General features: G+C 34.8%; 1 protein-coding gene across 2 annotated transcripts in view; it reads left to right on the plus strand.

The window, feature by feature from the left end:
• ajap1 (adherens junctions associated protein 1) overlaps window positions 1–15,618 on the plus strand; it is a 52,564-nt gene extending 36,946 nt beyond the window's left edge. The window contains exons 3-6 of one of the 2 annotated variants that reach the window (XM_042762139.1): window positions 10,021–10,108; window positions 11,546–11,803; window positions 13,767–13,889; window positions 15,012–15,618. In XM_042762139.1, coding sequence (XP_042618073.1) covers window positions 10,021–10,108; window positions 11,546–11,803; window positions 13,767–13,839 — 419 coding nt within the window. In that variant the 3' untranslated portion in view covers window positions 13,840–13,889; window positions 15,012–15,618. The remainder of the gene's footprint in view (window positions 1–10,020; window positions 10,109–11,545; window positions 11,804–13,766; window positions 13,890–15,011) is intronic. The other variant, XM_042762140.1, reaches the window with a different exon arrangement.
• Window positions 15,619–22,991: the final 7,373 nt, after the last annotated feature.

Here is a 22,991-nt window from a genome sequence, read left to right on the forward strand (position 1 = left end):
ATTAACATCTTGATCATGCAGCGCAAGTTTGCTAGATAAACCATCACGCAACACCAAACGCTTTATCTTAAACGTTTGAGCAAATAACCTTGCAGAGAATAAAATGTATGCCCAAGCGCATAAAACAAAAATGATACTTATAAGATGTAGGCTGATGAAAGCGAGATGCCGAAAGAGACCGTCAGCAGGCCCAGAGAGATTTCATGCGTGCAGGTTCACGTGAGCGTACAGATGAAATATTTTGTTGATAGAGACACAAGCAGCGCCGCCCCGACACGACAGCTCGGAAAGCACCGGCGTTGCCATGTCCTCGATTTTTCTGAGGAATTGGGATATTGTTACACTGTTGCTGCGGGTTGCTTTACATGTCCACGAGTTGAAGCGACCCCAATAATGTGCTATTTAGGGCCTGGAATGTGAATTTTTTTTTTTTTTTTTTTTCGTCAGGGAAACGCGTTTTCCCTTCTCGAAACGCGATTGGGATAGTTTTGAGTAGCAATTGGCGGTTTTGAAAAAACCTGTCAACACTGGAAAGCACTCGGAACTCCGCCAATGTTTCACTTCCTCTGCCGAGGAAACTCCGAAGCCTGTGTATCATCCAACGCTACTAACGACCAAAAACATTCACGACACCAGAGCAAAGCCAACTATCTAATGTGCATCTTGAGAGGAATGTCAAACTCGCAATAGCTTGCAGGAGACGAACTTAACTGCAAGTAACCCAGGTGAAAATCAGGCAATAGCCTAAATGACAGTTTGCGCAAAAATGACAGCGGCGGTATCTGCAAACACAAAATAGGATGTGAGTAGTGCGCTTTTATATCCATCGTGTTGAAAGCCGATTGGCTAGATCTTAATTGTAATGTGACGTGACATTTAGTCTTCCTAGTAGAACTTACGCTTACGCTTCCATTTATCACTTGCAGATGTTTATAAATGTTTACTAATCATTAATACCTTTATGAGCAGTCATCTCGATGGCAAAAAGTGTCCCGAAAGACCTGAATTTACCCTATTCACACATCTTTACTAATCATTTATTAATCATTTGTTCATGTTTTGCAGTAGCCAATCTACAGTTGAAACTGTTCAACATTTGTAAATATTTAAAAATGATTACTAATCATTTAGTATCTTTATGGGCATTGGACTTTTAGCTAATGTAACAAGGTTTGTGTGAAGGGTGGCTGGTTAAGTTTAGCTAAATGCTTGCTAAAAACATAATACATTGTAATTTTGGTGGAAAAAAATGTTTTTATTGTCTCAACACTCACATTAGTATACAACTTTTCAGTATATCATTAAACAGGATATTACTTGAATCATAAAAAAACGGGAAAACAAATCATTTTTTTAAAAAAGAAAATAGTTATACATTTATCAAAACATAATATTGAACCGTGTTCCTGTGGCTCAGTGGTAGAGCATTGCGTTAGCAGCGCAAAAGGTTGTGGGTTTGATTCCCAGGGAACACATGTTAGGTAAAAAGTGTTAGCCTGAATGCACTGTAAGTCGCTTTGGATAAAAGCACCTGCTAAAATGCATAAATGTAATAATAAAATCAACCCCTGTACACTGTTGACCCTTTAACCAACCCTTAAACCTACCCATACCACCAAACCTGTCCCTAACCTTACTCATATCACACCTCAATAGCAGCTAATGTGTTAATCATTTTATAACATCTGTTAAAATAATTTGCTTGATCATATGGAATTGAAAGTTTGATGACATTTTTAAGAATTTTAGCTTACATGAAATAATGTTTTGTTTGAACGTTATCTAATGTTTAATAAGTTTATTAGAAAACATTACGAGCACATTATCTCACGTTTCTAACTCTTAGAATTTATTATTATTTATTATTTATTGAGATTTGTCTTATTTTTGTTTATTATTTATTGATGTGTGTTTTTATAAAGTGTTACCTTTTTTTTTTTTTGTTTTAGAATTATTCCATGACTTTTTTCTACAATGTAGATTGATGATATGATATTCAGTATAGGCTATGCTTAAGATATGATTTTGTTTTGACATGACATTTTAAAAAGACATTATTATACATATTATTATTACATAGTATTATTTTGTAGTCTGACTAAAATCAAACCTGACACACACTCATCAGAATTACAATACCCATAATTCTCACATACTTCAACATACACTACACATTTTTTGCACATCAAATATACTGTATACCACAGTTTTTCCCACCATGGTGCATGGAGATGTTTTTAATTGTATTTGTCAAATACAATAAAAAATCGAATAAATAAAGAAAAACAAAAATACAATGAAGTATTGAAAAAGACAATGGATTTTTTTTTTAATACACTTTACCTCCATTGTGTCAGTCCACCATGTACGTTTGTTTTGACAATATGTTAGGTCCCAAAGCATCTACTGGATGACCTTGTGTTGTAGCAGCAGTACAGCGTTTGTGAGATTTTTTCAGGTGCACTAACTTTAGGTAAAGTTGGTGCTTTAAAGTTATTGCTTTGATGTGTTCCAGTTTTATTAAAAGGCGACATTTTCCCTGTCAAAGGTGTGCTAAATTCACTCACAGGCCCCTTAGGGATGTGTCTTACCTGGATTGTAATACAAGAACTATATTATGTTAGAAGTGCCGTCTTCCTCAAAACTGTTCATCCAATAGGGCCGTTCGGTTTCACAGAGGTAAACCTTTTAAAGATGTGATAAGCTCACAGGGCCGCTCTGACAGACAGCCGTGAAGTAGTTCCATCCAGGACAACTTCATTATCTGTTGAGTAATAAAATCATAGAGTCTACTTTGACCACCTCTCCCTCCAACACTGTACAGAGTGATTGAATTATGCAGGGGAGCCTTTGACACTGTGAAAAGGCATTTAGAATAATTGCTTTTGATCCTCCTTGTCTTTCTCTTTTTCCTCTCCATTTTGCTCTGCTCTTGCAGTAAGGGTTTGGGAAAGCTGTAGCTCAGTGGAAGTCAAGTGAGATCGACATCTTGACATCTACGTTAATTGGCAATTGTGAACCATCAGCAGGTGCGATGAGAGTTTTCCCGCGATCAGGTGGGGCGTGTGGGAGGACAACAAACAGAGCAAAGGGGGGAGAAGGTTAACACCCAGGGGAGGGAAGACTTCAAACCCTTTTCCCTCCTCTACAGATCCAATGCAATCCAAATTAGAGCTGGATATTTGCAGTTTGTGGTTGTCGGTTGGTTGGAAAGATTTTCATCAAGCCCATTTCCACAAATGAATGGGAGAGGGGCACTCAGCAGGAGTCAACAGCTCTGTGAACAGAAAGCTGATGCAATCAAACGTAAATTCACAAAGAGCACAAGGATGTAACTGATGGAGATTTAGTCATTTTCACTGGTCTGCGAGAGGAGAACTGGTGCAGAAATAACAGTTTTTTAATAATGTACTGAGCAAATAGGGTTTGCACATGAGAAAGCCTGTGCTTGTATTGCTATTCCTATTATCGCCCATGAATAAGTTAAGATTCCATTCATAAGTGGAACCCTCTCATTCACATCCATTTTTCGGTGTACACGCTTTTTAAACTTTTAAAATTCAGTGGCCATGAAGCATAAATTGTGAAACTTAACACATTCTTGGGCTGAATTATAAATCATCAGTGTAGTGCTTTGGTCTTTGTTACATCACACTTGTTTTGGAACATATGTGTACAACACAGAAGAAGAGATTTTGAAGAACGTTTCAACTGTTTTTGACTATACAATGAAAGTCAGTGGGGTTCAAAACAACAGTGAACTCCTAGTGACTATGGACCCAAAAAAAAAAAAAAAAAAAAAACCTGAGACAAAATATACTAAAATACTAAATATAATAAGAAACTTTAATTTTCTGTAAAGCAATTTTGCAACAATTTGCATTGTGAAAAGCGCTATACAAATAAACTGTAATTTAATTGAAAATTTCTTCTTTTATGTTCCACAGAAGATGAGGTGAGCCAATGATAAAAATGTTTTTTTCCTTTTTTTTGGTAATATTTGGAGTTAATGATTTTATAAATTTGTGTGTGTGTGTGTGTGTGTGTGTGTGAAAGATATTACAAATTTTATTCAGCAAGGGTGCTACTTGAAATAAATGTTGTTCATTCACTATTCATTAAAAAATCCTGAAAAAAATGTACAACAGCTATCACAAAAATATTAAGCAGGTCAACTGTTTTCAACATTGATCTTAAAAATAAATGTTTATTAAGCTCCAAATTAGCATATTAGAATGACTTCAGAATTAAAAAAATCAGTTATTACGGAAATAACATTACATTTTAAAATATATTAAAATACAAAACAGTCATTTAAAATTGCAATAATATGCCACAATATTAAAATTATACAGTTTTATAATAAATGCAGCCTAGTGTGCATACGAAACTTCTTTCAAAAACATTAAAATGGTATGTGTGTAGAAATTCTTATAGAACAATACAAAATGTGCAAAAAGAAATGGTTAAAGATGATTGTTCTGATTTGAAATCATAACAATATAATCATAATTATAATATAAAAGCACCTAAATGTACTTAAAAAAAAAAAAAAAAAAAAAAAAAAAAAAAAAAAAACCTTTTAAAAGATTCTGAATTTGGCTTTCCACTGCAAATCCCCATATTACAGAAAATGCATAATTGCTTTTGGAAAATGGTTTAAAATATAGATTCATAAACCCCAAAGATTCTGCATGCACAGAGAATATATGCATATACTTATCATTTTTTAACTCACAGTGAAAAAGAGCATTTTTAATAGTTCTCAGTCATCATGGAAAAAATGATTTTCTGTCTCCTCATACTCTTGCTGTCTGTCTCTCTTTCTCCCTGAGATTTCACTTATAATGAAATTACAGCATTCCCATTAAAACTAAATTGACTTCTTAGATTACTGTGAAAAATCTCTGTTGTTAGTGCTGGGATTTGCACCGAACACATTCCAAGGTGTTATTTTGGCGAGATTGGTGCTCCTGTAAAGTCAATTTAAACTTGGCAGACGCACAGCAGTTCATTTGAAGTTTGAAGGATCTGGATACTTCTGCATACAAATTCTGAAGGTCTTTTTTTTCCCCACTTTAATGTTCTTTCCTTTTGAATGTGCAGTCAAAGCTGTTGCTTTGCCATGAGTCCATCCAAACCACAGCATGACTGAAAGCACTCAGTGAAGGCATCTCCTTTCCACTCCATCTCACTAGCCCTTTACAGCCATCTGTAGCTGCAGATGCCAGGCCTGGGCTGCACTAATAGAGCATTTAGCTGACAGATCCACACAATGTCCCGCTGAAAACCTCTAAATGTCCTTTAGGTGCACAGAAGAGTGTCTGCCTCTGTGGTCTCTGCTCTATGGGGCCCCAGCAGCACAAACTCATAACCTTCAGTTAAAATACTGCCCCCTGTGTATGTGTCTCCTTTGCATATATTTTCAATGTCCTGTCTGTTAAAATGGTGCTATTTGGGTTTTATATTTGTCCTAGATTTTTTTTTTAACTCTCTTTTCTTTCCACTATTGTCCTATTTTAATGGTAGTCTCATGACATTTCTCTTTGTTAGGCCTAATTTTTTATCTGGACCAGTTTACTCTGCTATATATCACTGGCCACTAGTGGATCTTTGTTAATGTGTTTTGTACATCCTGGTTCTACTCTTTTTTTTATTATTTTTTTTGTGCATCATTGGTCTGCTTTTTTTTTTGTATTATTTTTTTCATTTCCATGTTAAACATAATATTCAGAACAGGACGTGATGTTATCTATTAGGACTTGATTGGACTGTGATAAATGTCTTATAGTATTATTGATTGCAAGGATGTAGTGGAGGATAAACAAAGCTCTACATTCCTTTTGTAGTACAAAAAAAAATTACTATTTTTTAACCATATTATTTTTACGCATATATTCATATTAAATACATTTTTTTTGTAACAATTTTAAAGTATTCAGATATTATTGACTGACTAGTGTGATATTTAGTTAATAGCTTAACAAAATATTTTATTAAACTATTAATCTCTCCCATTTAAAATCAGATACATAAAGTCAGTTATTACTAATTATATTTTAATTATTTAAAAAAAAAAACCTTTAACATACAGTAAAACGATTTTTATAAACCTAAACCTTGATTAAAAATTAAAGCAAATTTACATTTAAACTTCCTTTTGCTATTTCAGTTTGAGCGGTGCAATTTTTACACAAATATAAATGCCCATGTTTTTTTAATTCCTGACTGATTAATATTTTTTTCATCTATCCATGCAACCTTGAATATTTCATAATAAAAGGAATGTTTTGACCAAAAAAAGTTACTGAATTTTGATTAAAGAAAATGAAAACAATTTTTTTTTCCCCTGTTGGTATTACATGCACTTATGACACCTGCACAATAAGCCTTGGACTCTTTGATACAATTGAAATAAACAACACCCCAAAATAGTTTAATACTGTAGTTCAGCATGTTCTAACAGGAACAGTAGCAGTATCTCTGGGCGTGAGGACTCTATGTCTTTGTGGTTTGGGGAGTTTGGGATGTATAGTGCCTCTGAGGGTTGGGCTGTTTTGTACTGATTATTGGCAAGGCGCCCAGAATAACAACGGCTCACCCTGAGCACCTGAAGCAAGGCGACTCCATCGCTGGCAGAGTAAGGAAGGAGGGTGTCTGGTACCACACCACAAGGCTGTTTTCCTCTTTTGACACTTTCCCTGACTGGAATTGGTGTGCCTATCTCTCTCATTGCATGACCTGGTGTGACAAGGTGACGTACGTCCTTTTCTCTCTGCCTGGGTGGCAGTAATAAGAATATAATGGGGGTACATTTGCATTCATCTACTCTGGTATTATAAAGCTCTATATTACACAAATGTGATGGGTTCGGTGTGACAGAATGGGGGAATGAATCTTTCGAGCTCAAATCAATACATAAAACAACAGGCCAAGAAGCCAATGAGAGTTCTGACTAAGAGCAAGGTCGAGGACGAAGAGCTCGTCTCATAAAATTTCACAGATGCATAAACACCTGAATATATCACCCGACACACTCTCTCAATTCAATTTGTTGCCTTCCATCTCAGAGTTAGAGGGACGGTGCGAGAGAGAGAGAGAGAGAGAGAGAGAGAGAGAGAGGGAAATTTAAATAGCTGTCTGATATGTTTATGTGTTGGTGTTGCTGGGGGACTATATGCCAAGGAGCAGTGGTCAGGCCAGGGACTGAGATAAATTTAATCCAGCTATGACCCGGATGCAGAACACTCCAGGGAGGGAAAGTGAGGGAGAGCTTTTCCCAGATTCATCTGCAAGCTTCCATCAGTCATAGTGCCAGCTAAGCAATCATGAAGGGTCAGAACATCAATATGAAGTAAACGAGTGTCTGAACTCCTATGAACCTTGACAAGTTCTCCTCCAGGTCAAACAAACAACCTGTAAGACATGCACTGCTTATAGTGAATCAAAACTGCATTCAAACAAACTGATTTCTTTTCAGGATCAGTATTCACACAGCCTTGTTAGACTGATTGATTATAAAAAAATAAAGAACACATTTCATTATAAATTACAGTAGTTGGTCTGCACAGTACTGAAAAGTGCATTTCTATGGATAAAACACATCTAAATTATAGAGGTCACAGACTGAGCTTCTGTGGGAAATGTGCATGACACAAGATGTTCAAAAACACAAGAATGCTTTAAATGAAGTGCTTCAGCAAATGTACCATAAGGAGCACAGCTCAGCAGAGCTTGTTGGCCCTCAAGGCTAATGTAATCTGTCAGAACTGACCCAGATGTTTAACGTCACATAGACAAATACATGTACAGGTTTGTAAACATGCACATGTGCACAAAATTGAAGTGTTTAACTCTCTCCCTCTCTGTCTCTCTCTCTCCTCTGTTTATATCCCATTTCTTTTCACTCTTTCTCTAGTATTGATTATTCAGCCAGAACCTGAGGGGCACAGCACCCCAGAGGTCGGTAGGGTTAAGTAAACCAGTCCAGTGTTTTCTGTACAGCAGCACAGTATAGCGTAACTTAGCCCTTCCTGCCAGCACTGAGACATGATGAGACACACCTAACACAAGGGGCACTAGAAAGGAAATGATGTGCAAACTGACTGACACACACACATATACAGTAGCACAACAAGCACTTATATTTGCTGCCCTGTTAGCTAAATAAAACAAATGCATTAGGAAGAGGATGCTGGTTGTGAAATGATACATACATTTTATCACTACATACTGAATAATGCAAACAGTCTGACGGTGTTGGCGGTTGCAAACTGGGGACTGCGGTGGAGTGGATTTTTTTTTTTTTTCAAAGGAAAAAATGTTTTTTTTTTTTTTTTTTTTTTTGCCAGTCCTAAGTTTGTTTTTGATCACTGCTAGACACTGTCAACATTGTAAATCTTTAATCTTTACATTGTAAATCGTTTCAGCCTCAAATGTTAATGAGATGCGGAAACAACATATATGGGTAGTTGATGTGTTAATTGTGGTTTTAAAATATTATTAGCTGATGCATAAAATGTGCCTTTAACCTAAAATAAGGCATGTTTTTTCAGTCTTAATCACGGTTTTGACTTAATTAATTTAAAGGGTCCTGTCAATTTCAATAAATTATAGAAATATATCTATATAAGTATACATATTGTTGACTCTCTGACACTGCTTTTGTTTTTCATGCTGCTTCTAATAAAAGTGTCTACTAACTGCATATATGTAAATATTGCACTTAGTCTCCCAATTAATATATCATAACACCTGAATACAAAATAACTGTAAAAGAATCAGAAAATTTTTTCAAACATTATTTTAAATGTCAATGTCCTAAAAGTAGTTTATACCAAGCACCCATATCTTACATCTATAAACACTTTCACAGATTAATCTTGTAATTGTAATGTACAAAGGCAGCATAAATGTATTTATAGATGAATCACTTTTGTGAGACAGTTCAATAAACTCTGATGTCTTTTAATAAAACATACATGTATGTGTTTTAATAAAATATAAATTTAAAAATGAGCAGAAAAAAAAACAAACTCGAAATGAGCAGACACATTTAACCAACACTAAAGAAAAAAAAAAAAAAAAAACAGGATATTATCTTGTAAATTTATGGACATTTCCATTAACCCTAATATACAACCCAATAAAATGCAACATTCAAAAAACAGGCAAAAAATTATTTTAATACATTATTAATACAGTACATTGTCCCCTATTTTTATGGATTTTTTCCCCATCGAAGATTACATTATAACTTACACACAGCCCACGTTCATATGCTCTGTCTCATATTGAGGTTGACACTTAGCCCCATGTGAAGCTAATGCATGAGGTGAGGTAAGGTTAACTACTGTTATAACTCTGAAATGGTTATGTGAATAAATTAACACTAGAAATGTGGAACTCCCTTAAGTCCTGCAAACTAACCACTCACATAAATGTGCTAAGCTGTACCGCATTCTCATATTCCAGATACTTTAATATGGATGCTGCTGTTCCTTGCGGAGTTGCACACAAACACTTTAATATTGATGGAGAAATCCATAAAATTGCTTTCTTCACTCTTATCAGCTCCAGCAAGAAATGGAAGTCGTGGCACTCTTTATATCTAAAAGTCTGTAACTGTGGCTCCCCGCGGGGGTTTCATTTCTATCCATTCGGGAGTGACGGAGTGAGAAAGACGTAGTTCTTGTGACACTCTTTATTCTGGAACAGAGAGTTCTTATTCTGCTTTAATTGTTGTTTGCTGAACTTTAGCCAGATGGTATGCTTGCCATCTTCTCCCAGTCAAGCTGTTTCATGCTCCAGACTTTGTGAAATGGTCAAATGAATGATTGAATTACTGTAACGGTGGCAGACGGGGCTTAGAAGAAGCTACGCTGGCATAGAAACTGCATCTTAAAATGTACTGCGTTATCAGTGTTATTGCAATCAAATAAATTAAAGGAGGTGGTGGTGATATTATTTGTTGTGGTGGAGTTGTTGATAACTATGCTGTCTTTGTATTTTTCTTCTTAGGTCTGGCTGTTCACCAGATCATCACCATCACTGTGTCCCTCATAATGATCGTTGCAGCCTTGATCACTACTCTAGTCCTTAAAAACTGGTAGGAAACATTCTTTTCTTTCAGTACTGTGTCAGTGATTTCTGTCTGTGTTCCTCTTGTTTGTCTCTCCCTATTCCTGTCCCTCTGTCTGTTTATTATCTGTCCTTCTCTATCACTCTGTCTGTCAATGTGGACAGTGACCCCTTATTGCACCAAGCAATCTGGACAGTCGTACAAAATAGCTTTTTTTCCAAACCTGTTGAGCTTCTTCTGTACGCACCTAAGATACCTTCTTTTTGAATTCTATGAATCTTCTGCAGAGACAGCAATATCAGAGTGCACTGCAACATGAATGTGGGAGCTGTATATATATATAATACTAATATATATATATATATATATATATATATATATATATATTTTGTCACAAAGCGTTCATTAAATTATATAATTATTTCTAAAAATATATATTATATATAGTATATAATATATAATATATTGTATTAATAATGAAAATAATGCTAATAAAAATGCAAATAATTAAAAATAATATTTAGAAACTAAATTTTCATTAAACAAGATTTAACAAATACTAAAAATTCTTCTGAAAAATCATAGTAATAATAATAAAAATATATTTTTAAATAATTAGAAACAGACTTTGTTTTTGCAGATGCAAGAAAAATCTTCATTATTAAAGATACTTGAAAAATATTTTTAAAAACTGTCAAAATTATACTAATAAAAATGTTAATTAATTAAAATAATTAAAATAATTGTGTTTACTATCCAAGACACTGCTGAAGAATGGGATTAATAATAATAATCAACATAATAATATATATATTTTTAAAATAATTAGAAGCTGATTGTTTTACACATGCAAGAGACATTTTCATTATTCAAAACTGATTCAATACTGATAATTATTCGTAAAAAGATGGTAATATAAATAATATTAATAAAATGTCAATAATTAAAAATAATTAAATAGTTAAAAACTAAAATGTTCATCATCCAAATAAATTATTTAAGAGAAATGTTAATTATTCAACATTCATTAAATACTGAAGAACATTTTCTAAAAAAAGTTAATGAAAACAAAACATTAAAAATGTTAACTAATTACAAATAATTTAAAAAATAATTATTAAAAACTGAAATGTTCATTATCCAAGATACTGTAGAAAAAAAATATTGGTAATGCTAATTTAAAAAATAATAATAATAATAATTGATCTTCACAATTTGTTACATTGAAATCAGCTTTTGTTGAGTCATTTTGCTGCACTTTGCTGGCTATGTAGAGCATTTCAGATCAGTCATTTATGTGGTACCATTTCAATCAGAATGCCTTTTTAGGAAATACACAGCGAGGAGGCTCACTAGGTTTCGAACAGAGCTAAATTTGTCTGTGTCTGCCTCCCCAGTCCATGTTAAATGTAGGACAGACACAGCGGTTCAAGGTATGATTTTATGTTGGCTTTGTGAATTTGGTGCGTGTTTTTGTAGTTGTGCGCAGTCCGGGAATGGCCGACACAGCAGCCATCAGAGAAAGATCAACCAGCAAGAGGAGAGCTGTCAAAACCTGACCGACTTCACGCCCGCCCGCGTGCCCAGTAAGGTGGACATCTTCACCGCCTACAATGACAGTTTACAGTGCTCGCACGAGTGTGTGCGGGCCGGCATACCGGTGTACACGGACGAGATGATTCAGCACACACCCATCTACAAGACCTCCTACAATGGAAACAGGCAAGAGTCCAAGATTAATATATATTCTGTAGAAAAAACTGGGCTGGATGTTGCTGTTGCTGACAGTGAAGAGACTGCACTGGGAGCCCTGTCCATACATTCTGACAGGGTTTGGCTTCCTCATAGCTTAGCGTAGGTTCAGTGCTGTCAGAAATAATGTTCATTCTGAAAAGCTTGAACACTGGACCAAAGCAGAGCAGAAGAAACATTATGCACAAATGTATAACATGCTGTTTGCCATTTTTTTTTTTTTTTTTTCAACTAAGGGGCCCTTTACACAACACCATTTTCAACCTTAAAACAGAAAAACGTTGCATCCGTCTTGGCTGTTCATTTACATGACAGCAGCGCTTAATCCTTTCACGTGTGAGTTTAACCCCCCAGGGAGTTTTTTTTAAGGCGACTGTTATTTTAGATTGTATCGCCTTATTATTTGCATGGCAACACGTCATGCTTGGTACGTGACACACTGCAGCCACAATAACACTCTATGACAAATGTATCACTTTTATTTAGTTTTTTGTGTTTTATTCAAAATAATCACAAACTTGTTAATGGTGTCATAAAGTGATATTCCGGTTCTCAAATACGTGAAAGTGAATGTGTTTTGTCGTTTACAAACCTTTATTATGATCTTGTTACTTTATCTATAACACGTGATGGGCACAGCAATTCAGAGAAACAAACTTTATTTGCCAGATTTACAACACATAAATTCACCCATTTCTCGCAAAATACATAAAAATGAATGGTGATTGGTGAACTGGAAGAATAGAGAGAACTTTCTAGTTACATACCTACACACAGGACCGTCCCAAGCTGGACCCATCATCAAATTATAAGTGAATGGATTGTTATTACTGCTGTAAAATCAGTTTGTATTTTACAAACAATATATGTATTGTTTTTCTAGTAGTTATGTGTATTTAATGTATGAAACTTAAAATAAACATTATGTGGTTGAAAACACTGCATAATAGTGATACATGACATGCGCAGATTGCGTCTATCACTGGCTCAGCTCCAGCCAAAGCGCGAAAGCACATTTGAATCTGCCAGTTATGTGATGTGACTGTACTTTCTAAATCCCATATGTGTGACCGTACTCCCGGGGCACAGAAATAATGATCCCACATGTGGGACTGTATCGCTCAAGTGATAAAATTACATATTTGTGCCTACAGTGTAAATGTAGAGTTTTGTGCCTTTTTCTGAACTGTTCTTTAGCTGAGAGACAGTTTCCATGTTAAAACATTCTTAGAGAAGTTGCATGTTTAAATTCATCTGCTATAATGCACCACCACTACAACCATTCACACTCAGACAGACTCTCTGGCAGTTGCATCATGTCTCATGCTGTTTTTCATGTAGTTATGAGTTACTTTTGAGATATTTATGACAGCTTGTCTAGTTAAATAATAGTTCAACTTTAAATATCAGAGCTCTTAAAACCCCTGCTTTTTGTTCCATTTAAACTGTTTTTGAATGCAAGAATGTCTTCATTTAAAAAAAAAATATAGGCTATATTTTTTTTTACCATTCTTAAAGTGCTGCTTTTAACATGTTTTTCTCTGCTACAATCTTCAGTAATAGAATAATTTAGCCTTTAATGTGCATTTTGGAAATAACCAGTTTAATCTGCCAGAGAGTCATTATTTTTTCAGACAAGTATGTTGTGACAGTTGTTTAGTGTTGTTTTTTGTCCTTCCACTGCCCTGGTCTTTACAAAAGAGTATGAGTATGAGCTTTAAATTGTATGAATAATTTCAGTGTAGCTTCATTTAATACTGTATGCTTCTGAATACAAAAGCCTAGATGAGAGGGTTTAGAGGAAATGTAACTGTGGGTGCTTTGTTTGTGGTATAATGCAGTCGCCACATAAAAAAAGAGTCTTGAATCAGGGAGTGGGACAGAAGTGCTTATATCTGCAGGATTGAAGAGCTGATTTGTCTGTCTATTCCAGACCGTCGCCCACTGAAAGGCAGCTAATCCCTGTGGCCTTTGTGTCTGAGAAATGGTTTGAGATCTCCTGTTGAGGCCCTTTTACTACCTTTGGGTTGAGCCCACATCTTCAATTTGTGCCCTGGTATGTACTGTATTTCTTATGGCTCTGAAGTCTACATGGTGTAATTCTGACATGTGCATGTGTACTTGCTAGAAAATCACAGTTCCTCAGGGTTCAACACGAATATTTCAGTAGCCATTGAATTGAAATGAGTTGCAGATTTGTGGCTCATATCTTTTAAAAACTGAATTTACACCAACAGCAGAGATATAGTGTGACATGAAAATACTAATATAATGGTTACACTGGTATCATAAACTAACAATGAACACCTTTTATAAAAAATAATTGGTAACAATTTCACATAATGAGCAATGCATTTGTTACAGTATTTATTATTTGAACAATACATTTGTTACAGTATTTATTCATCTTTGTTAACGGTAAAAAAAAAATACAACTGTTCACTGTCAGTTCATGTTAGCTCACATCCATTAAATAAAATTAACAGATACAACTTTTGATTTTAATATTGTATTATTCAGTGTTATTTTACTATCATGAGATAATATGGCAGTTTCTATTAATAGTTTGAACTATATATTCTGTTTGTATTTTAATTGTTCTATTTTAATTGTTGTTAGTTTTTTGTGCGTGTTTGTCATTTTTATGTTTATGTTTTTTTTTTATTATTTAATGTTTAGTGTTTTTTAATTGTAGTACATCAAGTTAATGAAAATGCTAAATGTTTCTTTGGGAACTAGCTGAATTTAATACATTTAAGTTTTGTATATGTTATTTTAATTCAGTTAACATTTATTTTAAGTAACAGTTTTTTATGGTTTTAGTTTTAATTAACTACAATAACCCTCATATTAGTAAATACTGACTTTAACATTAATTAAGATTACAAAATGCAGAAGTAGATTAGAAGCAGAAGTTTTTCAATTGTTAGTTCATTTTAACTAATAATGACAAATGGAACCTATTGTAAAGTGTTATCAATTACTCAATCTAGGTTAATGTTCATTTGTACTATATGTACTAATATATTTTTTTAAAATTTAAAGTTGTATAAAGTAACATGTAAGTTAAATCATTATTACATTACATACTTTTAGAGTAGTTCATTTACAAAGTAACACTATCCGTTCTTATTCTATTATAAATACTTAAATTGAATCTTTTCAATTTATCTTTCAGGATCTCATTGGAAAACCTGTGAATCAAACACAAAAGACTAAAACACAATAAAGCAAAACAAAACCACAAGAACAACAACGACAAGCAATTACAGAGACGGGAAGTGAGACGAACAGGCAGTTTTGTACAAATGTCGGATCTCTCTAGAAGCGGACTGAAGATGTTTATTTTTCTAGACTGATGCAGTGCTATGGATACCACTCCCAAATTATTTTCCATAGACATGTGATCATTTTAGAGATGATATACCTAGAGCTGATATATTATATACGTGTATTACTGCACATGTGGGTGTGCTGGAGTGGAGAGGCCATGGGACGCTCTCTGACACGATGATACGTCTGCTTGTGTGGAGAAAAGACTCTCCTGAACTTTGTGCCAATAATGCCATTATGTGCCACTACATATATAGATGGGACGCGTTCAGTTTTGTGGAAAATTACAGACACATCAAGTAATTTCAGTGACTGTCTCCCAATATCAATCTGTCGTCCGTTTTTGTATAAAAAGTATGAATATGTATTTGAAATATGTTTTGAAATAGCTGAGGAAATGTGTTACAAATGTCCAAAAAATATTTATATGGAGCACTATTCATTTAGAGAAAGAAAAAAAAAATGAACCCAGTGAGGAATAGTATACCCAGGTTTTAATTTCACTACATTGTTACTAGGCCCCGTTTTAAAGGAATAGTCTCTATTTTTATACAAATGAGGTTACATATGAGTCAGACAGACCCAATTCAACTGGACTCTTGGGACTGTTAATCTGTGAGCGGGGGTTTAATGAAATGTTAATGTTTTTTTTTTTAAAAGCTATCAAACAATGTGGAAGCCGGATTCAGTATTCATTTACAGCTTATTTGATTTGCCAAAGCCATGCTTCAGACGCTTGTTGCGTTTCCTTTTTTTTTATCACTGATAAGAAATTACATGTACGGGTTAATCATGTTTACGGACTCACAGACCCTCAAAGAGGTGTTTAATACCTGACAACTGTTAGTTTGTGGGTCGAGCCTAAATAACATAATCAGTTATCTATTAAAACATAACAAGATAGCTAATAAACCTCCTCTACGTTTTAATAAAGCTTAATTTGAATAAATCACCAGACAGTTATCAGCCTTGTGCATAGATTTATAAAGGACAAAATATTGTGTTTATTTATTTTTACTTTTTTTTCATGTCTAGTAATTTGTGCCAACTTGATTTCATTTGCATTTACTTCTATATTTAAATGTGTGTCAATTTCATTGTGTTTGACGGTTTATTTTTTTTATTATAGTTTATAATTTATAGTTTTTCACAGTTTGATTTATTTGAGCAGAACTGACTAAAAGGTTAATATTCCATTATCAGAAACAGAAACGTCTAGTGCCAATCATTTTAATAGTAATCAGAAATGCAGTTATATACAAACAGCATGGAACTTGCCAATCAGTTTCATTTATTGATAAAGTGTGTGTGAGAGAGAGTGTGTGTGTGTGTGTGTGTGTGTGTGTGTGTGTGTGTGTGTGTGTGTGTGTGTGTGTGTGTGTGTGTGAGATCACAACTCTAGTCGAGCATCACTAGACCAAAGAGCTCCGCTGTGGGTAGCAGTATTTTAATTGAGCATAACTGGGGTGAATTTCTCAGATGTGTAGTTGCTAATCTGTTAGCAACTTAGTTGGTTGGCAATGGGAAATTGCATTGCAACCAACAAAGTTGCTAACTTAGTTAGCAACTATGGTTTTGGGAAACGCACCCCAGGACAGTTATTCCGTACATGACGAGTGAAGAAAATAAGAGGGAGGATAACTATTATTTTATCCCAAAACAGATGTTTAATGGTTACAATTACATATTGTACAAAGGCAAACACTGTGAACGAGGAAAATCGTTGTTTCCAAACGTCTTTGAGTAAATTTAAACAGGTTTTCAGATGTTACTCAAAATGTTTAGAACCAGTAGAGAATTGTGATCCCTGTTTTTATCCTTGGAAGACAGCAATACATATGAAGTTATGTCTACTCTTTTCTCATGTGATCATGTTGTAATGCAGCAATACATATGAAGTTTTGTTAGGTATTTTGTTTTTTACTTATTATATTGTGTATAATTGAAGATTTTTATTATGTACATGTGTAAATGTGTTTTATATATATTTACCTCTATTCTATCTTGTGATTTTTTAAATCCTCTTTTTCACAGGATCAGTGGAAAAGTTTGAAACAGATTTTTTTGTTTACATTGCATAAGTCGCTGCAGAGGTTACAGACAGACAAATGTACACTGATGTTGTGCCAAGCCTCAAAAACACTGTTGTTTCTGCTGTAGCTGTAGTTCTCCTAATAATTAGGAAATTCCAGGAATAAGGAAACTTCATGGGATAAGATGCATTAAAGACATTTTGCAGGTCTCAAGAGTAAGGTTTGTTTTTTTTTTTTTTTTTTTAAGTCCAAAAAAGTGCTAAACGGGACTCTTTGAGAAAAGAAAATTTTATTTTTATTTATTTATTTATTGGTTAAATTAAAAACACTTAAGGTGTTTTGTCATTCTCTTTCTCCCAGAGAATGGCTCCAAACCATCTCAGTCGACAGCTCAATAAACTGAACATCTATAATAAAAAATTAGAAAATAAATAAATAAATAAAAAATAAATAATAATAATAATAAAATAAATCCGAACAGACGATTGGCATGTGTGACTGCTGGCAAAGGAGGAGAAGATTTGTGCTGTGAGTCTGATAAACATGTCTGGAGTTTGACTTGAGTGTGGAATGTTGATTTGTTTTTCAGTCTTGACACAGAGCTCAGAATCAGTTGAACAAAAATCTGCTGAATTAAAGGTTAATTTACTTTGTGCTAAGCCCCGCCTTAAAACACTACTGACCAATCCTACTGGACCTTACCAACTGTTTGAACTGTTTGCCATATCATATAACAAGCTTATGGAAGCATGTTTAGATAGTTTTAAATGCAATTATATAAAAAGTATCCTTAAAGGATTAGTTCACTTTCAAATGAAAATTTCTTGATAATTTACTCACCCCCATGTCATCCAAGATGTTTATGTATTTACTTCTTCAGTCAACAAGAAATTATGGTTTTTGATGAAAACATTCCAGGATTTTTCTCCATATAGTGAACGTCAATGGACTCCAAATGGTTGAAGGTAAAAATTACAGTTTCAGTGCAGCTTCAAATGGCTATAAACCATAAAAGAAGATAAATAAGGGTCTTATATAGCTAAACGATTGGTCATTTAAAAAAAAAAAAAAAAAAAAAAAATGTATATGCTTTATAAACACTTTTCTCTCACATCTGCCGACTGTCAAAACTGGAAGACATTCTGGCGGATGATGTAGCATGTATGGGTCGCGCATGCGCCTCTGGGAAATGTAGGAGAAAAGGAAACAACATTTCCTTACTTTAGCAAAAGAAAACCAGTCTCCTCTTGGCTTATATCAAAATCCTCTGACATTTTCCTTAAAATCCTCGTTTTGTGGTTCTAATTCGTGAATGCTGTTTTGTTTTGTTCTTTCTCTGTGCTCATCATTAATCATGCAACGCCGACGTGCTACATCATCCACTGGAACGGCTTCCAGTTTTGACAGTTGGCAGAAGTGAGAGAAAAGTGTTTATAAAGCATATACACTTTTTTTTTTTTTTAAATGACCAATCGTTTCACCAGATAAGACCCTTATTCATCGTCTGGTATGGTTTATAGTCCTTTGAAGCTGCACTGAAACTGTAATTTTGACCTTGAATCGTTTGGAGTCCATGACGTCTACTACATGCTGGAATGCTTTCATCAAAAACCTTAATTTCTTTTCGACTGAAGAAAGAAAGACATAATCATCTTGGATGACATGGGGGTGAGTAAATTATCAGAAAATGTTAATTTGAAAGTGAACTAATCCTTTAAAGAAAAAAAATTAGGATAGCAATAATTTACATTTCTCTTCGCTGATTGGATTACATCACAACATGTCATGCGTATTTCCCGCTGGAGCTAAAATTTTTAAACTTGTGCAGAAGACGCGATTAAAGCAAACATCGCACATTTGCAGCAATTGCGAATTCAAGTCTATTCGCCTCTTTGTGTTGACTTTGTATGTAGACTAATCTACTCACACAGATAATTAAATTCGCTTTTGGTATGCACACACCATAAGGCTTGTTTAAGTGAAAAACAGTAACCTTTGGGGCGGAGCTTAGGGAAACTGCCAATTGACCATTTTCATCGTCTGTGCATTACACCTGAATGTGCTTTCTCATTCATTTCGAGTCTATCAGAACTTTCTCTGAATGAAACCTGCTGAATCCAGTGCAATATGATTTATTTATTTTTTTTGTTAATTGACATGTAAATTACATACTGCTTATTGTAAAGGCTTATTCTGTTGTCATGTGTTGTACTTTTTTGGTTTTCATGTGGTACTATACTCAGGCATCATCTATCTATGAACGTGTTATTTTATAAAAGTCAATTATCTAATGTTTACGGACACAAATCTTTGTTGGCTTCAGTTCTGTTGATTTTCTTTTTACTTTTCTTTATTTATTAAGTGACGCACGTTTCCAGAGTCACATTTCATGATGACAGGTTTCATATGGTGCAGAACATACTCCTAAAAGTACCCCCCAAAAGCCCATGGCTGTCAGGAGAGATTATGCCAAATTCCTCCTTGTGTGACAGAGATCCCTAAAAACCATTTAAACTTATAGAAACTGGAAACTCTTTACTGAGGTGGAGTATCTCTAGTCAGGGAGTATCTGAGATGGTCTTTGGCTTTTGATTTGCTGCAGGTACAATTTATTACATTGCTCCATATTCCATGCAAAAACAACCTGACACATGTCCTGTTGTTGCCATAGAAATAAAAACTTTGTACTTTGTGTACCTTAACTTTTTATATTTGTGTCTAATATATCGATGAGTACCTCTTTTTTTTCTTTTATATAAGATCTATGAATATAGTACACAACACAATATATGAGAAAAAACACATGAAAACATACACGGATGCTGTATGAACTAACAGTCTCTGTGTCGAAATAGTGCTGTGTACTTTTATTTTGTGTCTTTGAGTCTCTCTCTCTTTCTCTTTTTGTAGGTATTGGTAAAGTTACATTTCCAGGTGACAATGATTTTGATTCTTGTTCTAAAGCTCTCTGTGTTTTGGCCACTGTAAATGCAGCTGTCATCAGAATGAATCTGTACATTTAGTACTCTCTCAAAGTTGCTATTAATAAGATGTTACAATGAAATGGGCTGTCTTTCTATAAACACCATGAAATGTTTGTAAAATGATTATGGGGTGTTATTTGGACTGGGACAATGATATTGAAAATAAAAGTCATTCAAAAAAGAATAGCACTGTATGCTGGCATATTACTGTTGATTGTTTCTTGAAAATATTTATTTCATGTTCTATTCATTCAGCGCTAGTCACAAAAATTCAATTTTGTGAACAGGATTGTTGGTAGCCTCTAAGATTTAATTAATTTTTTTTCCTATTGATTGAACCAGATGAGAATGTTTTCCAGACATCTTTGTATCTTTTGTGGATGGCTTTTTATTTCCTATAGACTGAACAGGATAGCGAAACCATCAGGACTATTCCTACACCGCCACTAAGACATCAAAGAGTCCGACCAGATTTTTACCAGATGGACTGCTGTATGATTTTCAAAAGACTAGGCTAAACAAAGCCTAATGAGCAGCATTTCTCTGATGATGATCGAGATGAAAAATGAAAACGCTCCATCATGCTCCAAGGAACAACAGGAGGCAGAGAGACAGAGAGAGATTGTGAAAAGGATTGTGCTGTGAAATTGGCATGACAATGTGCCAAAATATTGTCTATATTGATGGATACCCCAATAAGCAGGAGTTTACAAAAAGTTGCTTGTTAAAGTGCTACACTTCAATGAAAGTCCGAGATGGGAGCTTCAAGTGAATCTAAATGTATTTTCTTTATTTTCTGATGTCACTGGGAAATAAAAATCCACTTCCCAGTTTCAGTTAATGCTAGAAACATAAAAAAAATAATAAAAAAAATGAAAAATAAGTAAACTTAAAAAGTTTACATATTTAAATTAGACACAATTAAAACAAAACTGCACACAGTAGATTGGACACAATTAAAACTAAATGTTCAGAAATTGTGCTGCTTTAAGCCATCTAAAGTTAATTAAACCAGCAGCAAAATATTTTTATAGACTGTGCCATATTCCATTTCTCTCCCATCATTTCTAGTTATTTGATAAATGTTTGTCAGACAGAAGACTCTCGTCTCCGCTTTTATCTGATGTCCCCATCTGAATGGGGTGCTTTAATCTGTTGGTTTTCTTGACAGGGCGCTTCCTCTCTTGGGCGTTGAGAGTGAGAACAGGAGATGAACACCTGCTGACAGAGCCGCTTACATCTCCTCTTGGAGGTTCAGAAAGCAGACGATCTCACAGCTCCACAAAAGCATCAACCCGACACAAAACCGACTCAAAACTACAACACTCACTTATTTACTGATCAGTTTTTGGGCTGTACGTGCAGGTGAACGGCACACAAAGCAACTGATGATGAGATCCGAATTGCATAAATTGCATCTTTATTGCCAGCATTCCCATCAGCCCTCTGCTCAGATCTTCATTAGCGGTGCTGCGGAGGTTCGGCACTCTCTCCAGTCGCTCCTGTGACCAGGGTACTAACACGCCTACTCACTTACATTTGCATTAGCTTCAGCTTTCTATTTCTCTGTCATACTCGCCAAAAATAAATATTGGAAGGCTTTGTAATCTTGACAAGTGTATTTGTGTTGCTAAAGCAATTATGTGTGATAAAATCAAGGTAAATATTACAAAACATAAAATCAAATTGCGTTTCTCTCTCACGTTGCCTCCTGTTGCTCCTATAAGGAAACCTCACTGCATTCATATGAGGCTGTTCTGATCCCTAGCCTGCCTGACACTCAGACACAAGCACATTCTGTATTCTCTATTCACACACACACACACACACACACAGAGATACATGGATACCGACTGACAGCCAGACTTGCATCCTTTCTATCCCTTGACAGCATTCACACAGCATACACACTCCAGACTAGCTGACAAAAGGCCATCATCAAACACAAACACACACACACACACACACACACTCACTCACTCACTCACTGAAGATATGACAGACGTCTGCAGAAATGTGTACTTCACACACTTCTGTGGTCGATGACTTCATCACACACACTCTGTTCCAGCTGTTAGTCTATTAATTGTGATTATGCAGGCAGTGCCCACATCCGCATCACAGCGAACACAGCAGCTGTGAGATGGAGCTGGAATACCTTCAGCTCACTGGAGCTGCTGTCACTCTTGCTGTCTTGATGACAGTCACGCCCTGTTGATTATATGTTTTTGTTTCAATCATAAATTTTGTATTTTTTTGTGTTTCGCATTTTCTTCCACCTTATCTCCATCACTATTTTAGAATCGTTGTGTCCCAGAATCTCCATTTTTGATACAGAATCTCCTCCATTATTTCTGTACACTATTCTATAGTTCTAATTTAAAATCTACTACACTCTCAGAAAAAAAGGTACAAAAGCTGTCACTGGGGCAGTACTTTTTCAAAAGGCACACTGTTTTACTAATATGTACCTTTAAGGTACTAAGATGGACTGTTTAGGTACAAAGGTGTGCCTTTTGAAAAGGTACCGCCCCAGTGACAGCTTTTGTACCTTTTTTTCTGAGTGTATAGAAATAAATTATACTGTAAACTTTTTGAAAGATCCCCAAATATGATGCCCTTAGTATCATGTATGCAGCTAAATATTTCATGCGTACATGTTTCTCTCTGTGTGAGAGAAAGTGTGATAGTATAGACAGGTTTTGTTTGTAATGATAAATGATTTTAATATGGGCTTTGCAGAACGGATTTTATATTGTTACTACAATGAAGCCCAAACAAAATAATATTATCTTAAAAAATACAGAA

The sequence above is a fragment of the Cyprinus carpio genome, chromosome A8 (genome assembly GCF_018340385.1).
Source record: "Cyprinus carpio isolate SPL01 chromosome A8, ASM1834038v1, whole genome shotgun sequence".
Classification (NCBI taxonomy): Eukaryota; Metazoa; Chordata; class Actinopteri; order Cypriniformes; family Cyprinidae; genus Cyprinus; species Cyprinus carpio.